This window comes from Nymphaea colorata, chromosome 1 (assembly GCF_008831285.2).
Source record: "Nymphaea colorata isolate Beijing-Zhang1983 chromosome 1, ASM883128v2, whole genome shotgun sequence".
Classification (NCBI taxonomy): Eukaryota; Viridiplantae; Streptophyta; class Magnoliopsida; order Nymphaeales; family Nymphaeaceae; genus Nymphaea; species Nymphaea colorata.
Genome location: NC_045138.2, coordinates 8,493,163 through 8,511,905, shown reverse-complemented (window position 1 = coordinate 8,511,905; position 18,743 = coordinate 8,493,163). Strand labels below are relative to the sequence as shown.

At 36.4% G+C, this 18,743-nt stretch overlaps 1 protein-coding gene across 1 annotated transcript; it reads left to right on the top strand.

The window, feature by feature from the left end:
• The first annotated feature begins 9,203 nt into the window (after positions 1-9,203).
• LOC116254497 (protein IQ-DOMAIN 5) lies at positions 9,204-17,754 on the top strand. The gene is made up of 8 exons (XM_031629923.2): positions 9,204-9,378; positions 10,846-11,116; positions 13,114-13,223; positions 13,405-13,650; positions 14,222-14,449; positions 15,204-15,317; positions 16,515-16,989; positions 17,264-17,754. The coding sequence occupies exons 3-8, from the start codon at positions 13,146-13,148 to the stop codon at positions 17,383-17,385; spliced, it is 1,263 nt and encodes a 420-aa protein (XP_031485783.1). The 5' UTR covers positions 9,204-9,378; positions 10,846-11,116; positions 13,114-13,145; the 3' UTR covers positions 17,386-17,754.
• Positions 17,755-18,743: the final 989 nt, after the last annotated feature.

Here is an 18,743-nt window from a genome sequence, read left to right as displayed (position 1 = left end):
CCCTGGCCCGTCGGGGCTCCGTCAGGCCGGCAGTGGGATAGGATGGGACGGGAGCTGCCCTCTCCTTCTTCTAGCGGAGATCCGGCAGGCTGCCGGCCAAATTTTAAGTATGATTTTGAATGGCAAGGAACACGCACGAGCACACACACACACATATATATATATATATATATATATATATATATATATATATATATAAGAGAGAGAGAGAGAGAGAGAGAGAGAGAGAGAGAGAGAGAGAGAGAAGCATTTTGCATTTAGAACTTTATGCTGGAGTATGCTTTGTTATTTTATTGGAATATTTGTCCTTAGATAATTAAATCCAAAACGTAAGGATTCATGTTGAAAAAAGTAAATATGTATGGATCCATGTCAATCCAAATTCACACAAGTCGATCTAGATCCATCTTTTTTTCTCTCTACTTAACGCGTCTAGGGCTTGTTTGTAAACTAAGTAGAGAAATCTCAAAGTAAAACTTCTCTCCTTTTTTTTTTGTATTAACTTCTGGCCATGTACTTTTCAGCCCCTATTTTTCTGCACTCTTAAGCCATCTAATTATTTTATTGAATCCGTTTCATTCTTCGTGGGACAGAGAAACTTGAAAAGAACTTCATTAAATGGAGCCACATTCACGAGAATTAGATGGGGAAACAACAAATAAAAACTACAACATATAAAGAAGAGAGGTTATGGACTGAGGTTTAATAGTATTTGACCACAGCCATGAAGAGAAGACAATGGGCTGAGAGAGAGAGAGAGAGAGAGAGAAAGAGAGAAAGAGAAAGAGAGAGAGAGAGAGAGAGAAAGAGTAGCAGTGACAAGGCGTCATCAAACATCAAAAGAGAGAGAGAGAGAGGGAGAGAGGTAAAATTATGCTTTGGACACCAAGTTCACAAAGAACAGTTGCCCAAATTAACGTGGGTGGATCATTTGAGTTCTCAGTTGCTTTTTTTAAAAGCGATCCGAGATTATCATGGATATTATCGCAAAGATGAATGGTTAATGTCAAGGACCGTTGGTACGCCCTTTTTAAGGTCAAATTTTCAGAGCTTACTTTTGACTTATAATGTAAAAAGAGAAAATTGTTTAGTGACTCTTTAATAAAAGCTACTGTTTTCATAAAGGCTACCAAATAAGGATTTGGAGTGAAACATCTACTAACCTGAAAAGTACAAAATGCTAGCTGTAAATTTTTTTAATATTACTTTCTCCTACTAAGTTATATATATATATATATATATATATATATATATATATATATAATTTTTCGCCTTAACTACCATTTTTTTAAGTTACAAAAGTTTAGTTGACGCCTTTGTTTGATATATAGCTGCAAAGAAAATGTAGCTTTTGTTAAAACAAAAATGTTTTTGACATATAAGCAAAATTTTGATCATATAAAAACATGTAAGATATGTATAATTCAATTAAGACTTGTCATGAATGGGTTTATTCATTTTCTGCTACTTCTTATATAAGAGACAATTCAGCCAGCTAAGAGCGTTGTTGAAATTGTTCAAACCACTTTAAATAAAATTACCAGACGACAAAATCTGCTTTAAATTCACACTATACTTGTTAATTTTTTTCATACGTTGTGGAAATATACAAAGTGCATGTCATCTCTGATGGGACTTATCATTCGCCGGCCCTGCAGGTCGTCATAAGTACAAGACCCACTTGGATGAATGTATGGATGTGCGTTATTTCTCGTTCGATCACACTTGGACAAGTCAACTAGACAATTTGTCGAGTCACCAACGAATTAGTTGTAAATTAATGTAACTTTTACTGTTGATATTATTTTGTAATTGTATTCATAAACCGTGGTTACGTTTTAGTTGTATTTACTTGATCTTTACACGTTATTTCATAGATATGCTCAACTTCTTCATCCATTATGCAAGGGCTCGTAAGTGACTAGTCTTTTTTTCAAATTTTTGCCTATGGGGTTGTTTCTTTACAACGGCTCATAGGCTAGTTTCAATTTTTTGAGACGTTAACTGATATGTAAGTTAAAGTATAGCAGAAATGCATCATCGCAGCTCTGAAAGCAAACCTAATACTCTCTCTTTTCACTAAAAGCTGTTCTGTTGATTCATGGACCCATGACCTAGCTAGTCCTAAATTCAATTCACAGGTTTATCAACTGTGACAAAAGTAAGACCAAGATTTTACTGCCGGTTGAAATAAGAGACAGGACGTTGTATAGGTGGCCCATACGGGAACCCCTTTTTATTTGAGGGTACTTTTGTCTTTTTATAAGGGGTCTTTTTTTTTTATTTTGTTTTTTTCCCTTGCGAGGAAAACTTTACCAATATTTCACCATCAAAAGTAATTTCTCATTTCTAGCCCCCAAGGCACTGTCTCATGTTGGGGCCTAACTTATAACATTCTCTGAATTTTGCTAAAAATTTGTATTTACTTCTTGTGTTCTGCATTCAAATGTTGTGTCATACGGAGATCATTGAGGTGATATCATGGTTGGTTCCATGTTTTCATATTAGATCCTTCAAGTATATATATGGTTGTTCATATGTAATGGCGCTTGTGGAGATATAAAATTTTTTGAATTAGTGCTGTCTCCGCCATTGATCCTGCCCTGTTGACTACTACTTCAGTAATATTCAATATTTATTATCTCATTGTTTGTGGCTGCTCCCGTAGACATTGATGGTGTTCGTGAACCTGCTTCTAGTTATCTATTTTATGAAAATAATATTCTTTCTTATTTGGGGTTCCATGTTAGAGTTCGTTTTGAGTAGGTGAATCCAACATCAGTTGAAACTTATGTGCCGCAATATATTTGTCTGTACAAGCATATCACACATCATTCGTAAGTTGAGCTTAATTCTAACTGTAGGCCGAAAAAAAAAAAACGTGAAAAAACATGGTAAATTAAATGACTGTTTAAAACTTTCAAAACGTGTTTTTTTGAAAAAAAACATTAAAAACGAAAAGAATCGTTTTTTAACACATTTTTTTCACATTTTTCATTTCTTTCAATTTTTTTAATGTCAAACAGTTTTTTTTCATTTTTTATTTTTTATTTGTTGCAACTATACTTATCTATTGATTTTTATGTTATTAGTTTCTCATTTATTTTATTTTTTCCTTATTTTTAGTTTTTTAAAATTTTTAAAAATTTATCATATTTTTCTCTTTTTGTTTCAAGCTCACCATAATATACCCGATAAAAACCTCACTATTTAAAACTCTAAGACTTTATTTGTGACTATTGACTTCTAACAACCAACAGATCGCGAAACATGAATTTCTGTGTCGTGACATCAAGGCTGGTGGCAGATCTTATACAATTATAGATTCACAAAGTAGGAAACAACTTCACTTTAGGTCAGAATGGAGAAAGTGATAACAAAGCAGCGGAAGGTTTTCAACTAACTTTGAGCAATTTTTTTATTGATTATTTGAATAATATTTTCGGAATTTATAAAATTAAGTTGATCAGGTCCCAGCTGTCTATTATGCAACAGAAGTCATCTCCCCAATATTAAACTAAAATTTTGTTTAATGATATTTAGGGTCTTATATTTATTTCCTATAGATATCTGATCTAGGAAGGTATGAAACAATCAATACCTAATTTGTTTGACGTTTTTTTGTGAGTATGTTTTCGTAAAATTTGATTATGATGCTTAATTGTTGATCTGCACTTAATAAGCTCTATTGACAAATGGATTGCTTATGGCTGATGGTCTTGTATTTTCTTCTCACACCTCTTTGTTACAACAGAACAGAGTCCTTGTATATTGCTGTATTATTATCAGTCAGTGGTTGCACAATTATTTAGCATGTAACACATGGACATCATTTTTTCATATTTTCAAGTCTAATGTCAATCTCACTTTGTTGAATGCATTCATTTTTATGAGGGCTCGAGAGTTTTCTCTTTGAATGCACATATTGGATTTAGCAACCCGTCTTTTGATTTAAGGTTTACAACTTAGAAATGTGCATTCTTGTATGACTTTATTTGCAGTCTTGCTTCATAATGTCATGGGCTGCGATTAGTTAGTTAATTATATTCCAATTGAATTCATTATTGGCTAACTTGAATCGTATTGTCTACTTAAAATTTCAGATTTTTCTTGTTACTTTATTGAGCAAATGATAAAAAATATTCATGATTATTCCCTAGGGCCGAGCTCTCAATACCCAACTCAGGCTGCCTTGGCCCGACAAATTTTTTAGTTGAGCCGACCCGAGTCTCAAATAACCAACCCAAACTCGGCTGGATGCCAACTAGTCATCGGGTACCTGGTCCATTGCCCATCCAACGCAGTCCTTGTTCCAAATTAGAATGAAAGTCCACGGATCGACTTGGTACAATGGTGGCAGGTTGCTTTTGGTTTATCATGGATAAATTTATCATTCAAAAAAAGTTTTTTCTGTTTTCACCCTTTTTGGTCCACATCGGGGTCCTTGTTTTGTCCTCCTTATTGCTGGCATGGCATGGTTTTTTGACACTTACTAACTATGTTGGTTGAGGCTTTTCAAGAAGAACTTGAGAGAATTTTGATGCATTCAAAGAAAACTTCTGGAATTTTTTTGTTTTTTAGAAAAATGTATGGGATTTGAATTTCAAAAATGCAGGAACCTTTTTGAAAAGTTATTTTTTTGAATCTTTAAATTGTTTCTACACCCGAGTTTTGCAATACTTGTTTGATCAACATTTTAGCTTTGCGATAAAGCTCAGTAGTATTGGATTATGACGATTGTTAGGCCTGGAGTGCATCGTGGAGGAGCCGTTTGATTACTTTGTATATAAAAATCCATGGATCTGATGTAGCATACTTCTGCTGATATGGCAACACATCCACGGTAAATCCATGTTTCATCAAACAATGGATCTCAGATCAATATCCTTAGTGTGTCTTTTTGTACTGAAAAAGTGGTTACAGTTATATTTAAGATCAAAGTGGGGAGGGTTTGATCTTAAAATCACGATTCTCAAATCACAAGGATTTTAGATCAAAGTTAATCAAACACCCTCTGGGTGTCACAATAAACATGTAATTTTTGGGTCAGCATGAGTTGATCTAGACTTTGATCATGTCCTGGATCCAAAGGACATGTCTCTCCTTCTTGGGTCTACCAATCTAATTTTGTACATACTTAGTGGATCCAAATCCAACTTGTCCAAGTTAAGCTCGACTTAAACTATGCTTTACCAAAACCAACTTAGTATGATCTTCCCTAATTAGCTGGACATGAACCCTGATTTGATCTTCCAACATTTATCTGGAACATATCTTCTTGTCCTGATTTGAGTCTTTTTGAGAAGGCACGCTCTTGGTCACTATGATCAAATCTGGATTTGATTACACTCCAAATCCGAACATGAATCTGCATATGAAACAAATGTATGACCAGTTATTGGATCATATTGCCATTATCAGACTGGATTAACGAGAAGGGTTTTGGGCCAACGGCTGTTATCGTGTAAAACACACCTAACCTTTTCATAATCGGCTTGGCTCAAGCTTACTCGAGCCAACTTAATCTTGATTGAGTCGAGCTCGAGCTATAAAACTTCGACTTAAGCTAAACTCATGCTGAAGCTGGGCCTGTCAAGAGTCCAACTGAGTTCGAGCTGCCCCGGCCTGGCTCAGACTCAGCTCATGTGCTGCCCTGTATGTAATTCCATGATAAATATTTAAGGGTTAATTAGAAATAAATTGGACAGATGTTTGGATTTTTCCTTTTATCGACTACCTAATCAAATTCAGATAATTAATTTCGTGTACACTTAATTGATCTGAATCCAATCGAAGCTAGGGTTTACCAAGTCCAACTCAGCATAATCTGCTAGATTTATTTAACGTTAATTTTAAATTTAAACTTGAATTTAACTTGCTATAACTTAGAATTTACTCACGGTTTTCAAGAACCATTTTTTGTTTAATTGCTCTATTCGTAATAGAATTCCTTTTACTTCCAAATTTAAACCCTAATCTGCATTTCAAACCTGCATTTGACTATCAATTGGACCTCATTTCCGTTATCAAACACAATTAAGTAGGCTTAAGCTCAGGCTGATATTGTTTTGTTACCAATAAAATCACACTGTGATTAATAAAAAAGTTCATAAACGGTCAGTGCATGGGTTAATAAGTAGCTAGTTTTGTGGCCAGTTTCCATTTCAAATTCAGAGTACTTTAACTCACTTGTGCTGAAAAAGGGGTGCCACTGGCACATAAGTTGAAACATGATGGGGCCAGTACTCCGAAACATCAAAAGCAGGTTATGTCCCTTATTGGGACAACAAGTTGGATTGAAACTTTGGCTTTCTTCTAAATAATATGATAATATATTCCTCCTGCCAAAAAAGTTCATGAATTTATTTTCAGCCATTAAATGTACAACAAAAAACACTTACTTTTTCAAGCTTTAAAAATGCATTTAAAATAATAAATGCTAAAACCATGAATTAATTGATTCACGTGTGCTTTCATAACAATACACTAAAATTTCATATCTTTGTTGCTGAATTGCTTTTACCTTCATGATTATTTTAACTAGTTAGGGGTACTTTCAAAGAAACGTCATTAACATCAAAGGCTACTTGTTAGTATCAAATGCATCATATTAATATCAAATATTTATATGTCCCTGTTAATATCAAACATTTAAACATATTTTTTATCACCCCATGGATGTAAGCCATTCAGATTCAGGATGGATCCAATAAAAACTGAGGTGTAAAAAACTAAACAAAATTGCGTCAATCGCCAGGTGCATAACCCATGAAGCCGTAAAGAGAAAAACAGATATAGAAAGTCCACATGTTCCACACACAATGCATATTAAGACAAGCACGTCCAAATATTGATTCCTTACATTAAGAAAACCATATATGAAATTTATTAAATTTACTCAACCTGAAAAAGGAGAAAAAATAGGCCAAATCCATCAACTGCCAAGTCTCTCCCTCCATCATTCCTCGTTCAAAAGAACAAAACCTTTTCTAGGAACTTATTACCAAAGAATAACACAATCTTTTCCTAACTCTTTTTTTAATTACATTAAAATTGTTTTTAAAATATATATGTAATGAGTCTCGCTGTCCAGAGTCACCCAACCGGACAGCATTGATGAGAGAAGGAGGCACCTCCTTGAAAGGGATCTTCAACAAATATCAAGGCAGGGAAGTCCACTAGGGCTGTCTGATCGTGGTGGGCTCAGGGTTCTCTCTCTCTCTCTCTCTCTCTTTTTATATATATATGTATATATATATATATATAGAAAGAAAAAGAGAGAGAAAGAAAAAAAAGAATATATATATATATATATATATATATGTGTGCTGAACGCCCGATGCTAAAAAATAAAAATCTATTATTGACCTGACCAATTTGTTTGTTTCGTTATGCTGATATCTAATTCAATGAAATGTCCTCAAAGTCCTTGAAAGAAGTACATGCCTCTTTTTCATTCTCATTGCCACAAAGCAAGTACATCAATAACTTATTTTTAAGGGGTTTGGTTTTTGCAAGTTCTCTCTCTCTCTCTCTCTCTCTCTCTCTCACTTTTCTGTAACTCTTCACCTTTATGGGTCCTTTTAAACCATTTTTAAAGTTTTACGGTCTTGCCTGGATAACATAGTGATTAGTGAACATACAAAAGTAAATGATGTAATCCACTTTCTTTATATATATATGAATGTGGTACAGACTAAATATTTACTACCAACTTACCTATGAGACGCTACAGGTAAGCAGACAGAATCTTCTGGCTCCTCTCTCCATCAATAGCAGTAATGTGATGTGCACCTTTTTATGACGAATTTTATGACGAAGAAGACGGTGCTTGATCTGCAGTTAAATTGGTCAGTTTTTTTCACCTAACAACGATTACATTGCTGGAGAGTACATTTTTCTCCTCTTCCCTCATTAAATTTCAATGGAAGTGAGTTCACAAATGTGAATGCTTCTTTTTATCCGTCTAGTCTCAACCACTTATCAAATCGAGAAAGAACATAGAAAAAGAAAAAGGCTACAAATTAAGGTTGCTTTTGTGGTTGGTAGTCATAATTTTTTCATTCACACTTCTTTTTTGGTCTAATTGCAGTTGGTTTACATAACAAACACACACACATTATATATATATATATATATATATATATATATATATATATATAAAGAGAGGTTTGACCTCAAATCTTCAAATATAAAACCTTCGTTTGTCTCAAATCACCTCTTATCTTACGTCTGTGATAAACAAAGTGCCCCTTACCTTTTGAAGTCAAAAAGACCCTAAACACCACCACATCATCCTTTCAAAGGTTATTTTTGTCTTTATATAAAAGCGATCTTTGCTTTTTACTTTTTTTTTTCTCCTTATAAAATACAAGTAGGCATAGATCGGTATTTGGCCTGACTTGGTCCGGGCCCAGAACCCTAATATTAGGTTTTAATCAAATTCGTCCAAGTTAAACCACTTTGATCTGATAACTTATTTTAAATATTATTTATATAAATAGAATATATATATTTTATAATTAATTAAGCTTACAGATTAAATTATATTAAAATACATTTGTATTTACTCCAGCGCTATTATAAAATGTCTCACTTTCTTTTTGAGACATTCCAGTCAACCAAGCACATCACCAGCTCAGAGCTAAATCACAAAACAGACAAAATTATCTTCAAATAAGGGAAAATTTTCCTTTTTTTGTTCTGGGGTTATATAGGCATCCAATTCACACATTTCTTTTATCTTAATTGTTAAAATTTGGAAATAAAATAGTTAATGCAACCTAGAGTCTCAACTTTTAGTTTAGTATTTATCAGTTTCTTAGTTATAAATGTGTAACATATCATACTCACAACTCCAATCTCAAGCCTGAACCATCCTCTTAAGTTCACCAAACGACTCGAAACAACTCGACCCGTGACAAATGCGAGCTCAATCTATGAATCGAATCGGCCATTCATCGAATAACATAAAACAAAATATGGAAATTTATTAAATATAAGATTGTTAAAATATGGAAAATATAAAATGTTTAACTTGTGGAGCTACTGAATCGGACGAGGAATCGGATCGGTCTTGCCGCCGATTCAAGCCGACACTGCTGCCGGCCTACGCGCTGGTGCCCTAGATTCATTCGAATCAAATCCGGACCCGATCTGTACGGCGGCATGTCCCTGATTTGCCGTGGAGACTTTGACAGACAGAAGGCAAGGCAAAACTGTCTGGTCCGGTCCGACCACGCCCATATCTTCTTGGCTTCAACCCCGGAGGCCGGTGATGGTGCTGGATTCTCCGCTTCTTCCGTTGCCCTCTGTTCAGGCGGGAGAGGGTTGACACATGGATTTGCCGCCGGCATTGATCGAAGCAGATGCCCTCCGGTAAGAGAACATTTCTCTGGCCATCCCCTTTTCCTTTTGTGGAAATCGAGCTCGGGTCCTCTTGAAACGACGATTTTTGGCGCTTGACCGGTCCTTTGACCAGTACATTCTCCGACAAGAGTCGGAGATCTCGAGTTTTATCGTGTTGAAACCATGAAACTGGGAATTACAGATTGTTTGTCGATCTAGGGCGTTTTATTTTCTTGTTTTTTCTTTGGTAGAGGTCGACATTGTAAGGACCAGGTTTTTCTGGACTCGTGGAGGTTTTCCTATAAGAGAATGTAAGCGGATCGAATGTTGTAGTTGGAGCTTGCGTTGCCGGTGGGGGAGGTTGGAGATGATGGTTGCAGTAACTTCTTTTTCTTTTTTTGTTTCTGGGAGAAAAATTTGGGTATGATTTGATAAATTTAATGGTTTGGGTGAAAATGTGGGAGCGAAATGTTGATGAGCTTCTTTGTGATGTGGATGCGTTTTTAATACCCCTCCCCAATGCGATTCTCTGATCGGCTTGAATTTCATGAAATGCTTTCCAAATCGGGGTTCAGTTGCTAGGAATCTAAGCCCTTTCCTTTTTTGGTTTTTTTTGGGGGTTTTTGCAAAATGGGTGGTGTTGATGTGAATCCATGAGTGAATGAGCTTGTGTCAATAAACCTAATGCGTCTGAAATGCCTTCTGTCAAATGTTTTGGAAAATCCTTTTTAGGATGCTTGTAACACTGTCAAAATATGTTCAGCATTTAAAATCTCGTAAGCTTCGTGATTGGTCCTGGTCTTGGTCTCTGGCTCAAATTTCCGGCGTTGAACTTTAAAAGTTTCCGAGTTTCCTTACATCGAGGGGTGGCGAACAGTTTCTAGGATGCACGGTTTTTGACCGACTGCTCCTAGAAAAGAGAGAGTAACCGTTTTATACATGTAGCTAATTCTAAGACCAATTGTAATTTATCTCATATTTCCGTTTGAGTTTCAAATCAACAGTACGTTACATAACTGTATGCCTCATATTCCTCCATTCTTTCCAAGTGGATGCTCCACATGCCCTTCTTTTCTTCCACGCTCATTATCTTTCCGGAAAACTGTCTCACTTGATACAGAGACACAAGCACTTTTCTACTATCCATCTGGTATCAGCGAAGGCATGATAGTAACTGTCCAAGACATGGGGTTACTTTTAGTGGGTGAACATAGTTTTCTTTTTTGTTAAGTTCTTCCAGCCAAGCGGTTAACATTAACCGTTCTCATGTTTACTCTTGTCTCGTGTTGGTGAACCCCACCCCTCCATCCTTTCCCTCTTCTAAAAGTTTGCCTTCCTTTTTCTCCTAATTTGTGCCCACGATCTGCATCAGTTCACTTGTTTCTCTTTTTATTATTTCCTGAGGGCTGTAATTACATTGCCTTGCCTATTTTCGCTCATACTTCTATTATTAGCTACATAATACATTTTTGACATTGAGGTAATCTTTACATGCAGGTTCTAATATTATGACAACAAAAGTAGCATTTTGCTGATTTTGCTGGTCTTCTTTTATGAACAAGTGGAGAAGCTATGAAGGAAGAGGGATATCATAGTAGGATCAGTTCTTTCATTGAATATAGAAAGAAATAGCGAGTTTGGTAATCAGGAGGCTGTCGGAGAAACCTTTTTGATACTTCATGTATTTGTCCGCCTAAATAATACAAAGTGGTTCATCTTCACCATCAATAGCATCATTCTGCGGTGTTGAGTTCATTCACTTAGACAGGTCTAGCATACTCTTTCTCAACCATTGTCAGGATTAATTTTTATATGATTTCCACTGTCAAATTCCCTGCTATATTTGCACCATTATGAATCTGTGAGTGATGGTTTTTTGATAAACATGAACAATTAGTTGCACATTTTTTGACAATGGTAAGGCAGTATGAAGTTAGCAATCATTAGTGAACTGATGTTTATTATATTTCCAAGATAGAGATATAAAGCAGAATGGTATTCATCATGTAAAAACATGCAATATTTTAAGAATGCCTAGTTGACATAGGACTGTGAAGCTTGAAAAGCATCCAGTTTTATAGGAATGTTAATGTGCAACAAACATATGTAAATTTTTAAATGCACTATTTGATATTTGAGAGAATAGATTCATGAAGTTTTAAAATATGAACAAGCCCTCCCTCCTTTTTTGGTAAAAACAGGCTAAGTCAAACATAAAAGGAACCAGTTTCTCATCCTTGTTGCTAGGAATTGGATTGAGCACATGTGATTTGGTAGTTGAACCACCAGAGTTTCACTTCTCTCTCTCTCTCTCTTAAATTTTGACAATTAATAAGGTACCATGTGTTCAACTCCTTTTTTGAAGTCAATGTATTAGTTGTCACTCATTTTTGAAAAAAAGTAGTTTTATATATGGAAGTTTGTGAACTATTAATCAAGGTGATCAATTGATTCATTGTCAATGCACAGAGTTCTCATATCTATTTGGTAAATAATGGGACAGATAATGAACCAAAGAAAGGAGCAAAGAGGAAGAAACAGGTGATGGGGAAAGTGGGGAGAGAATAGGCATAACAGCTGTAGGCTGGTGAAATGCCTAATGGTGTCTTCCTCTCCTTATATTCTGAAGCACACACACAGAGAGAAGGGGGGAGAGAGAGAGAGAGAGATTTTGCTGTTCGTGCATGGATTTTTAGCATAACTGATTATGTACTAGAGACCAATTTGAAATTTCTCACAGATTTCTCTTTATGCTTTCTATTTTTTTTTTTTTTGTAAGAAAAACTTCGATGGAATAGACTTGACTCTCGAGACATTATTGTGGGTGCATAGTCATTGATTGTCTGTGTGCTAGGGAAGAAAGACATCTCATGCCTTTTGTAGTTTCCATTAGAGTACCAGATTTTCGTGATAACGACAAAAGATGGCTTGCATTTTCTGGATTTCCTGAAATAGACATCATTTTACTGGACAACTGTCAAAAAAGTGAAAGGTTAACCCTTGTTTATTTTGAGACATAGATAAACTTCTATTTTTAACAGTGCCTTTCAAGTTGAAAGTATTGTTCTACTTTAATAAACAAGAGACAGGGATTCTCTGTCATGTCATTCAATTTACTTGGTCTTTCAACCTGAGTTATGGGGCAATTATAAAAGTGAGCTCTTATTGAAAGATGTCAGCAAAATTGAGGTTGTGTCATCAGAAATGCTATCTTTTTGGGGTTGTGACTAAAAATTGGCCCCCAAGCTGGGTTTTCTTCTTTTTGGTGGTAGATAGGGGGATGCAGAGAAAAGAAAAGCTGGTTCTCTTACAAGGACAAAAGGAGGAAAAGGTGGAATGTGTAAATAGAGCAAGTTTTGTTCAAAAAACTGTTTTTCTAAATTAATTCGTTTTTGTTGGACCCTTCGTACATAGTTTCAAAATGAGATCATGATGCCTTAAATGTTTCTGTCTTTATGATACTTGTTTAATGAATCTTGTAGAAAAGCTTGACCTTGTTAAGTATCATGAGCAGCTGGCAGTCAGTATTTTGTGCATGCGCTTCCTATATTCTTTGGGAGATCTATATAGATAGTACTCAGACATCTCTATGAGTAGTTCATTCACCATTTTTAATCTTCTTAAAGTTAATTGTACCTCGTCATAATTTGCTTCATTTAAATCTCATCCTAATTTCTAATTTTTCTTGCACTTAGGTGAAGTTGAGATTCCTGTTCGCTGCTCTATGTGCCTGATTGCATATTGATTTCTTAATTGTAAATGCAGGTCCAAAATCATCAGTCAAAGTGTTGAGCATTATGGATGTTCCAAGCAAGTGGTTCAAAGTATTGGTTGGCTTGAAGAAGTCAAAAAAGTCTCAAAATGCAGACAAGAATGTGAGTGGGTCAAGCCTTCCTGAGGTTTAATACTTCAATCTTTTAGTAAAAGATGGTTGGGCACCTCGGGCTTTAATCTGTTTGTCATACTATGTTATGATAGTTTGTTATTTGCCTCAACATGGAGTTCTCATTTCTCTTGATATGCCTTTATTGCTGATTATCAATTTTTAAATGCCAGAATTCTTGCCAGTTAATTTTTGGGCACCGTAAGAAGCATTTAGCTGATACTCAGAAGGTCAAGGAGGATGAGGAAGATCCTGATAAAGTCATTCCACATCTATCTGAACATCATGCTCAGTGTAGCTTGAGTACCACAAGTTCCTCTGCTGGGTCACATGATGTAAATGCTGCTGGTGAATTCAAACAGAATTTGAGAGAGCATCAGGCTGCCATATGCATTCAGACAGCTTTTCGAGCATTTCTGGTAAAATTTGATTCTCCTTGTTGAGGGTGGGAAGTGAATTGAATTGTGCAAATAGGGTTTTCCAGACCGCATTTTGTCTGGTATTTTTTGTATCTTGTAATTTGATGCCTATTAGAAATCAAGGACGGGACTAGCTTTGACAAGACGAGCACAGTGTGCTTGCATGTTAGAACCTGTTTCATAGGCATAAAGTCTTTTGCTCTGTAATTGCCGTGGTTCTATCCAAAATGTTGATCTGTTTTAACATCAACAAAGGGATTTTGGGATTTCACATATTTGAGACAAAATGTGCTGGGTAAAGTTAAAAGGAGACACAGAGAGAGATTATGTTGTGATATCATCTCTCCTTATATTTGTCCTGAAGCGGGAGAGGTTTTAAATTTTTCTTTTTTTGCCTTTTTGTGTTATTGCCTCTCGTGTAGAACACTAATTTGAATATTGTCTCACAGTTGCTTCATCGGCTCTTTTCTTCTGTAGTTTCTGATCCATGTTCACTTGTTACTTCATTTTCTTAGCTGTTGAATTGTCACATTTATATGTTGGACATGTACAATCCTTGGGTTCTTTACAGGCAAGGCGTGCGCTTCGAGCATTGAAAGGACTTGTGAGGCTTCAGGCTCTTGTAAGAGGCCATGCTGTGAGAAAGCAAGCTGCAATAACTCTTCGAGCTATGCAAGCTTTAGTTAGGGTGCAAGCTCGTGTAAGGGCAAGGCATGTTCGCATGGCATTGGAGAATCAATTGGCACAACAAAAACAACAGGAGCAGGTTGCACAAGAATCTAGAGTACGAGAAATTGAGGTAATATCTCCTGTGGTACTTGTGAGAGGCAGGATTTCTCCTATTTTGTTGCAGCCTGAATCAAAACATAGTTCGGTTGGACCTGTTAACGTCCTGCTTATCTGGGACTTGTTCAGTGTCATAAAAACATGAAAGCTCTTGCAAGCTTAAGACAGTTAGTGACCTGACTTTATCAGGAATTTCAAAACCTAGACCTTCTGGAACAAACCTAGGGATTCTTTCACTATATGTTGCTTTACTGATCCTGTTGTAACCTTTTAAGAAGCTGCAACAGGTCTATCCTATTCTAATTGAACATTTCTTTGCTACGTACCTGGTATGAAGATTGGCTGGGCCAGCTGGCAGTTCATGCTACTTGGGTGTAGATGTGGAGAGCAGTGTGTAACATTTTAAAAAAAACGTGGGTGCAAAGACAAGGCCATGAGTGTTCGTTTAATATATATAGCAATGATAAGATTTAAAGAAACACATACATTCATTATTTATATTCATAATATGTAAATTCCTAAACAAAAAAAATACCAATAGACCAAGAAAGTACAAATATGATTTTGCCATATCCTGCATGCACATTCTTGTTCAGCTGATTCACACAGGTCTGGCACCATTCCGGGCATGTCCATGTGATATAGCCAGCAACATTCATTTAGTCCAAAAGTTTCAAGTTTAAACCAAAATGGTATTGGTGGCTGCAATGGTTGTGATATCTTTTCAGGGAAAATATTTTGCATTACATTCTTAAACCTCAATGCAGGAAGGTTGGTGTGACAGCATTGGTTCGGTTGAACAAATTCACGCCAAGTTACTAAAAAGACAGGAAGCTGCAGCTAAAAGAGAGAGAGCCAGAGCATATGCTCTGACACACCAAGTAAGCTGTTCTGTATGTACACTTGCTTTCAGCAAGTGCAGTTAAGTTCATATGTGATTGACAATTCATTGTAAGGCTTGGTTATTGTTTATTTTGCTGATATATAATTAATTGGGATGTTCATACTGAGATAGATGCTAATATTACTTATCCTTCTCATCAACCCTTTCAGGGCTGCTTTAGCTCAATGTGGTTTCTTTATTATAATCTTTTAGAAATATAAAAAGAAAAAACGGGGCATAGGAGAAATTGATGAAAGTTGTCACGTGACAAATTAACTGTGAAAGGGAGCAGAGAAGTTTGTTTCCATGCCAATTTACTTTAGATGCTCTGCAAAACTAAGTAACATGGACTCTTCAAAAAGGTTGCAACACCTGAGTCATGTCGGATGCAGCTGGGTGCGGTAACAAACAAATGCTTTATTTTCCATGAATCATTGATAAAACCATAGTTTGCCAATTGTTATTTTTATTATTCGTGAAAATTTTATTGTTTGTAGACAAATTTATCTATAAAATTTAATGCATATATATAAATATGTAAATATATCTATCCTCAACGCACTTGCACCCATATTTTTTTGTTTGAAAAATGCCGCACTCACACCACACCAGCACCTGCACACCCCACACCTGGGTGACATTGCTGCAAGATTGTATAGACATATCTGCCCATGCATTCCTTACTTCCATTGTCAGTTTTTTCAGGATGTTCTGTCACAGTATTTTTTAGTTAATGGGTATTTTTTATTAAACCCTGGACCAAATTTAGAATGTTCTTCATCAACTCTAGCACTTCATGAATGTTGTTTCAGCAACCAGTTTTTAGCTTAACCTCCTACTGGGCTGCGATTTTCAAGGTTAGCCACTTAGGTAACTAAAACTTCCTAATTCATCATGAGACAGAGACCCTTTTGAAGGTTATTGGCTCAAGTGCCAGTCTTGAGGTTGCTATTGTTAAAGCCGAAGACTTCTCTAATGTATGCTTGGTGAATTTTGTTTCTATGTCTTTCCTTGTTTTAGCTTTTGTCTTTGTGCCATTCACTTTTGTTTGTTTCCCTATGTGTACTTTTCACATGTGACTTTTGTTCTTCCCACGAGAATTGTTTTGCCTGATTCTGACTTGGTAGTTGACATGTTCTACTTGGTAAAACCTTTATTTGCATGTCTTGATGCTGAGCAATTTTTTTGAACTTAGTGGCAAGCAGGAACCAGGCCAGCTGCAGTCCCTGCTGGTTTTAAGCCTGATAAGAATAACTGGGGATGGAACTGGCTAGAACGCTGGATGGCTGTTCGTCCCTGGGAAAACCGGTTCCTGAACATAAATCTTAAGGATGGTGTATTGGTTCAAGAAAATGGAGCCATTGAGACCTCGAACAACACTAAGGTGCCCCTCAAGATTTCTGGCAAGAAACCTACCTCCCAGACTAATTATGGCCAGAAAGCACATCCTTCGAAGTCTGATGGATTTACTTCTGACAAGTCAGCTGTCGCTCCTCTTGTAACCAACGTGCTGAAAGCCAAGCTGAAGTCTAGTCTATCCCCTGAAAGACCGATTGAAGAAGCAGATTCTTCCCGTGTACCAGACTTCCGTTCCTTGAGCAACCCCAGAGAACGTCCAAGGCAGGCATCTCTTGGAAGTGCCAAAAAGCGGTTGTCTCTTCCCAGTAATGGTCAGTAGCTACTGATAGCCATTTTCCACCTTGCTGAAATTCTTCCATTATCTTTGTGGTAGTTAACAATGTACACTAGTTTCTCTTATCTCGTCAGACCTAGGGAATGGCATACTTTTCTTATGTGTAGTCCATGCTTCTGGGCATTCACTACTTGTCAGGTTGTTAACGTTTAGTAAAAGGGACATCTTGATAAGAAAAAAAAAAATGTTTTTTCTGATGAATTTTCTCGTAGCTGACGAGCCACTCGGTTGTGTTTCTCTTCATTATACAGGTTCAGGAGCTAGAACAGCGAGTGATCCACTTAACAAGGCTGCAGTTAACAAGAGCACAAAGGCGAACGCTCAAAAGCAGCTTGGTAGTGATTCTCTGAAGCCTGCAGAACAGGTGGCCTGAATCACAGAACGCAGGTTAGGCAAGATGCCTGAACCATGGCCGTCAGTAATTGCTATTCAAGCTATAGAACTTTGCAGTGAAGAAAACAGGCCATCTACCTCTCCCCTCCTTTTGTTTGTAACATGGTGTATATAGGGGTTTCTCAAATTGGGTATCTGCTTCATCGAGCATTCAGTTGAGGCGTTGTTTATGATGCCAATAAAAGTTAGTGTCGTCTGTTGTCCAGGTGTTGTAAATCTGTGTGGCGAGGAGAAGTGAACGAATTATTATTATGCGCAATGCTTTTGTCAACGTGACTTTCCTATGGATTTTGGTAGTGAATTTTGTGTGTGCATTTTATGTTTATTTTCATACCTTTTGTCTACTTCAGTTAGTGGTGTCGTGTATTTATTTCTATTTTAGCAGCGGATTGTATGATAAGTCTCTCTCTCTCTCTATCTCTCTCTTTCTCTCTCTCACCCCCCTCACACCTTGTGGATCAAATTAACAAGCAAGGCCGGATGAAAATCAAGCTGGGGGCCTTTAGGCCATTCACATCTTCCTGGTCAATGCGCCGCGAGATAACCTCCCGGGACAGGAAGGAAGCAAAACGATGTGTGCGTCCTTCACCCACCCATCTGGAAGCCACTTCTAGCACCCATCCTTCCTTTAGGCTTGACTCAGGTTCAGGCCTACGAGTTTTCATGCCGTTTTCGTTCCGTTATGAACCACTGCGTCTTTTGACCACACCTTTGGCTATTGATGGGGACATCTGCGTCTCTTTTCACAAGCTAACAATTGGAACCTCTTAACCAAAATTTTACAACCCCACCACCACTGATTTCAGAGATGAAATTACTTAATTTGTTTCCGATTTTATTGGAGCTGAATCTGATACTGCTACTAGTTAACCATTTTGGATTCTTCTTTAACTTATGTTTGATATATATATATATATTGAATGGTGATTCTAGCTTTTTAAAGTTTTCAACCATCTAATCTAATTAAGGGGTGATGAACATTTTTGTTATATAAATATTAATTTTTATCTTTTTCTCAATGTTTTTTTTTCAACCATCATCTATATTAGATGGATGACCTGGTTAAATTGCTAGGTGTCAAAATATGATCAGAAAAGCAAATAAAACATACTGGGTGACTCTAAATAGTCAAAATATGATCCCAAAAGCAAATAAAACAAACATGGGATGAATATTGAATATTGAATATTGAAAGAAAAAAAAGGGCCTTTAAGATATGATTCAGATTGTATATTCGACTGAACTTCCTTAAAACTCCAATATGAAAAAAAAATTGTTATCCACTCAATCAATCGGATTGGATTTAGATTGACTTAACAGCAGAGGCATGTGTGATGT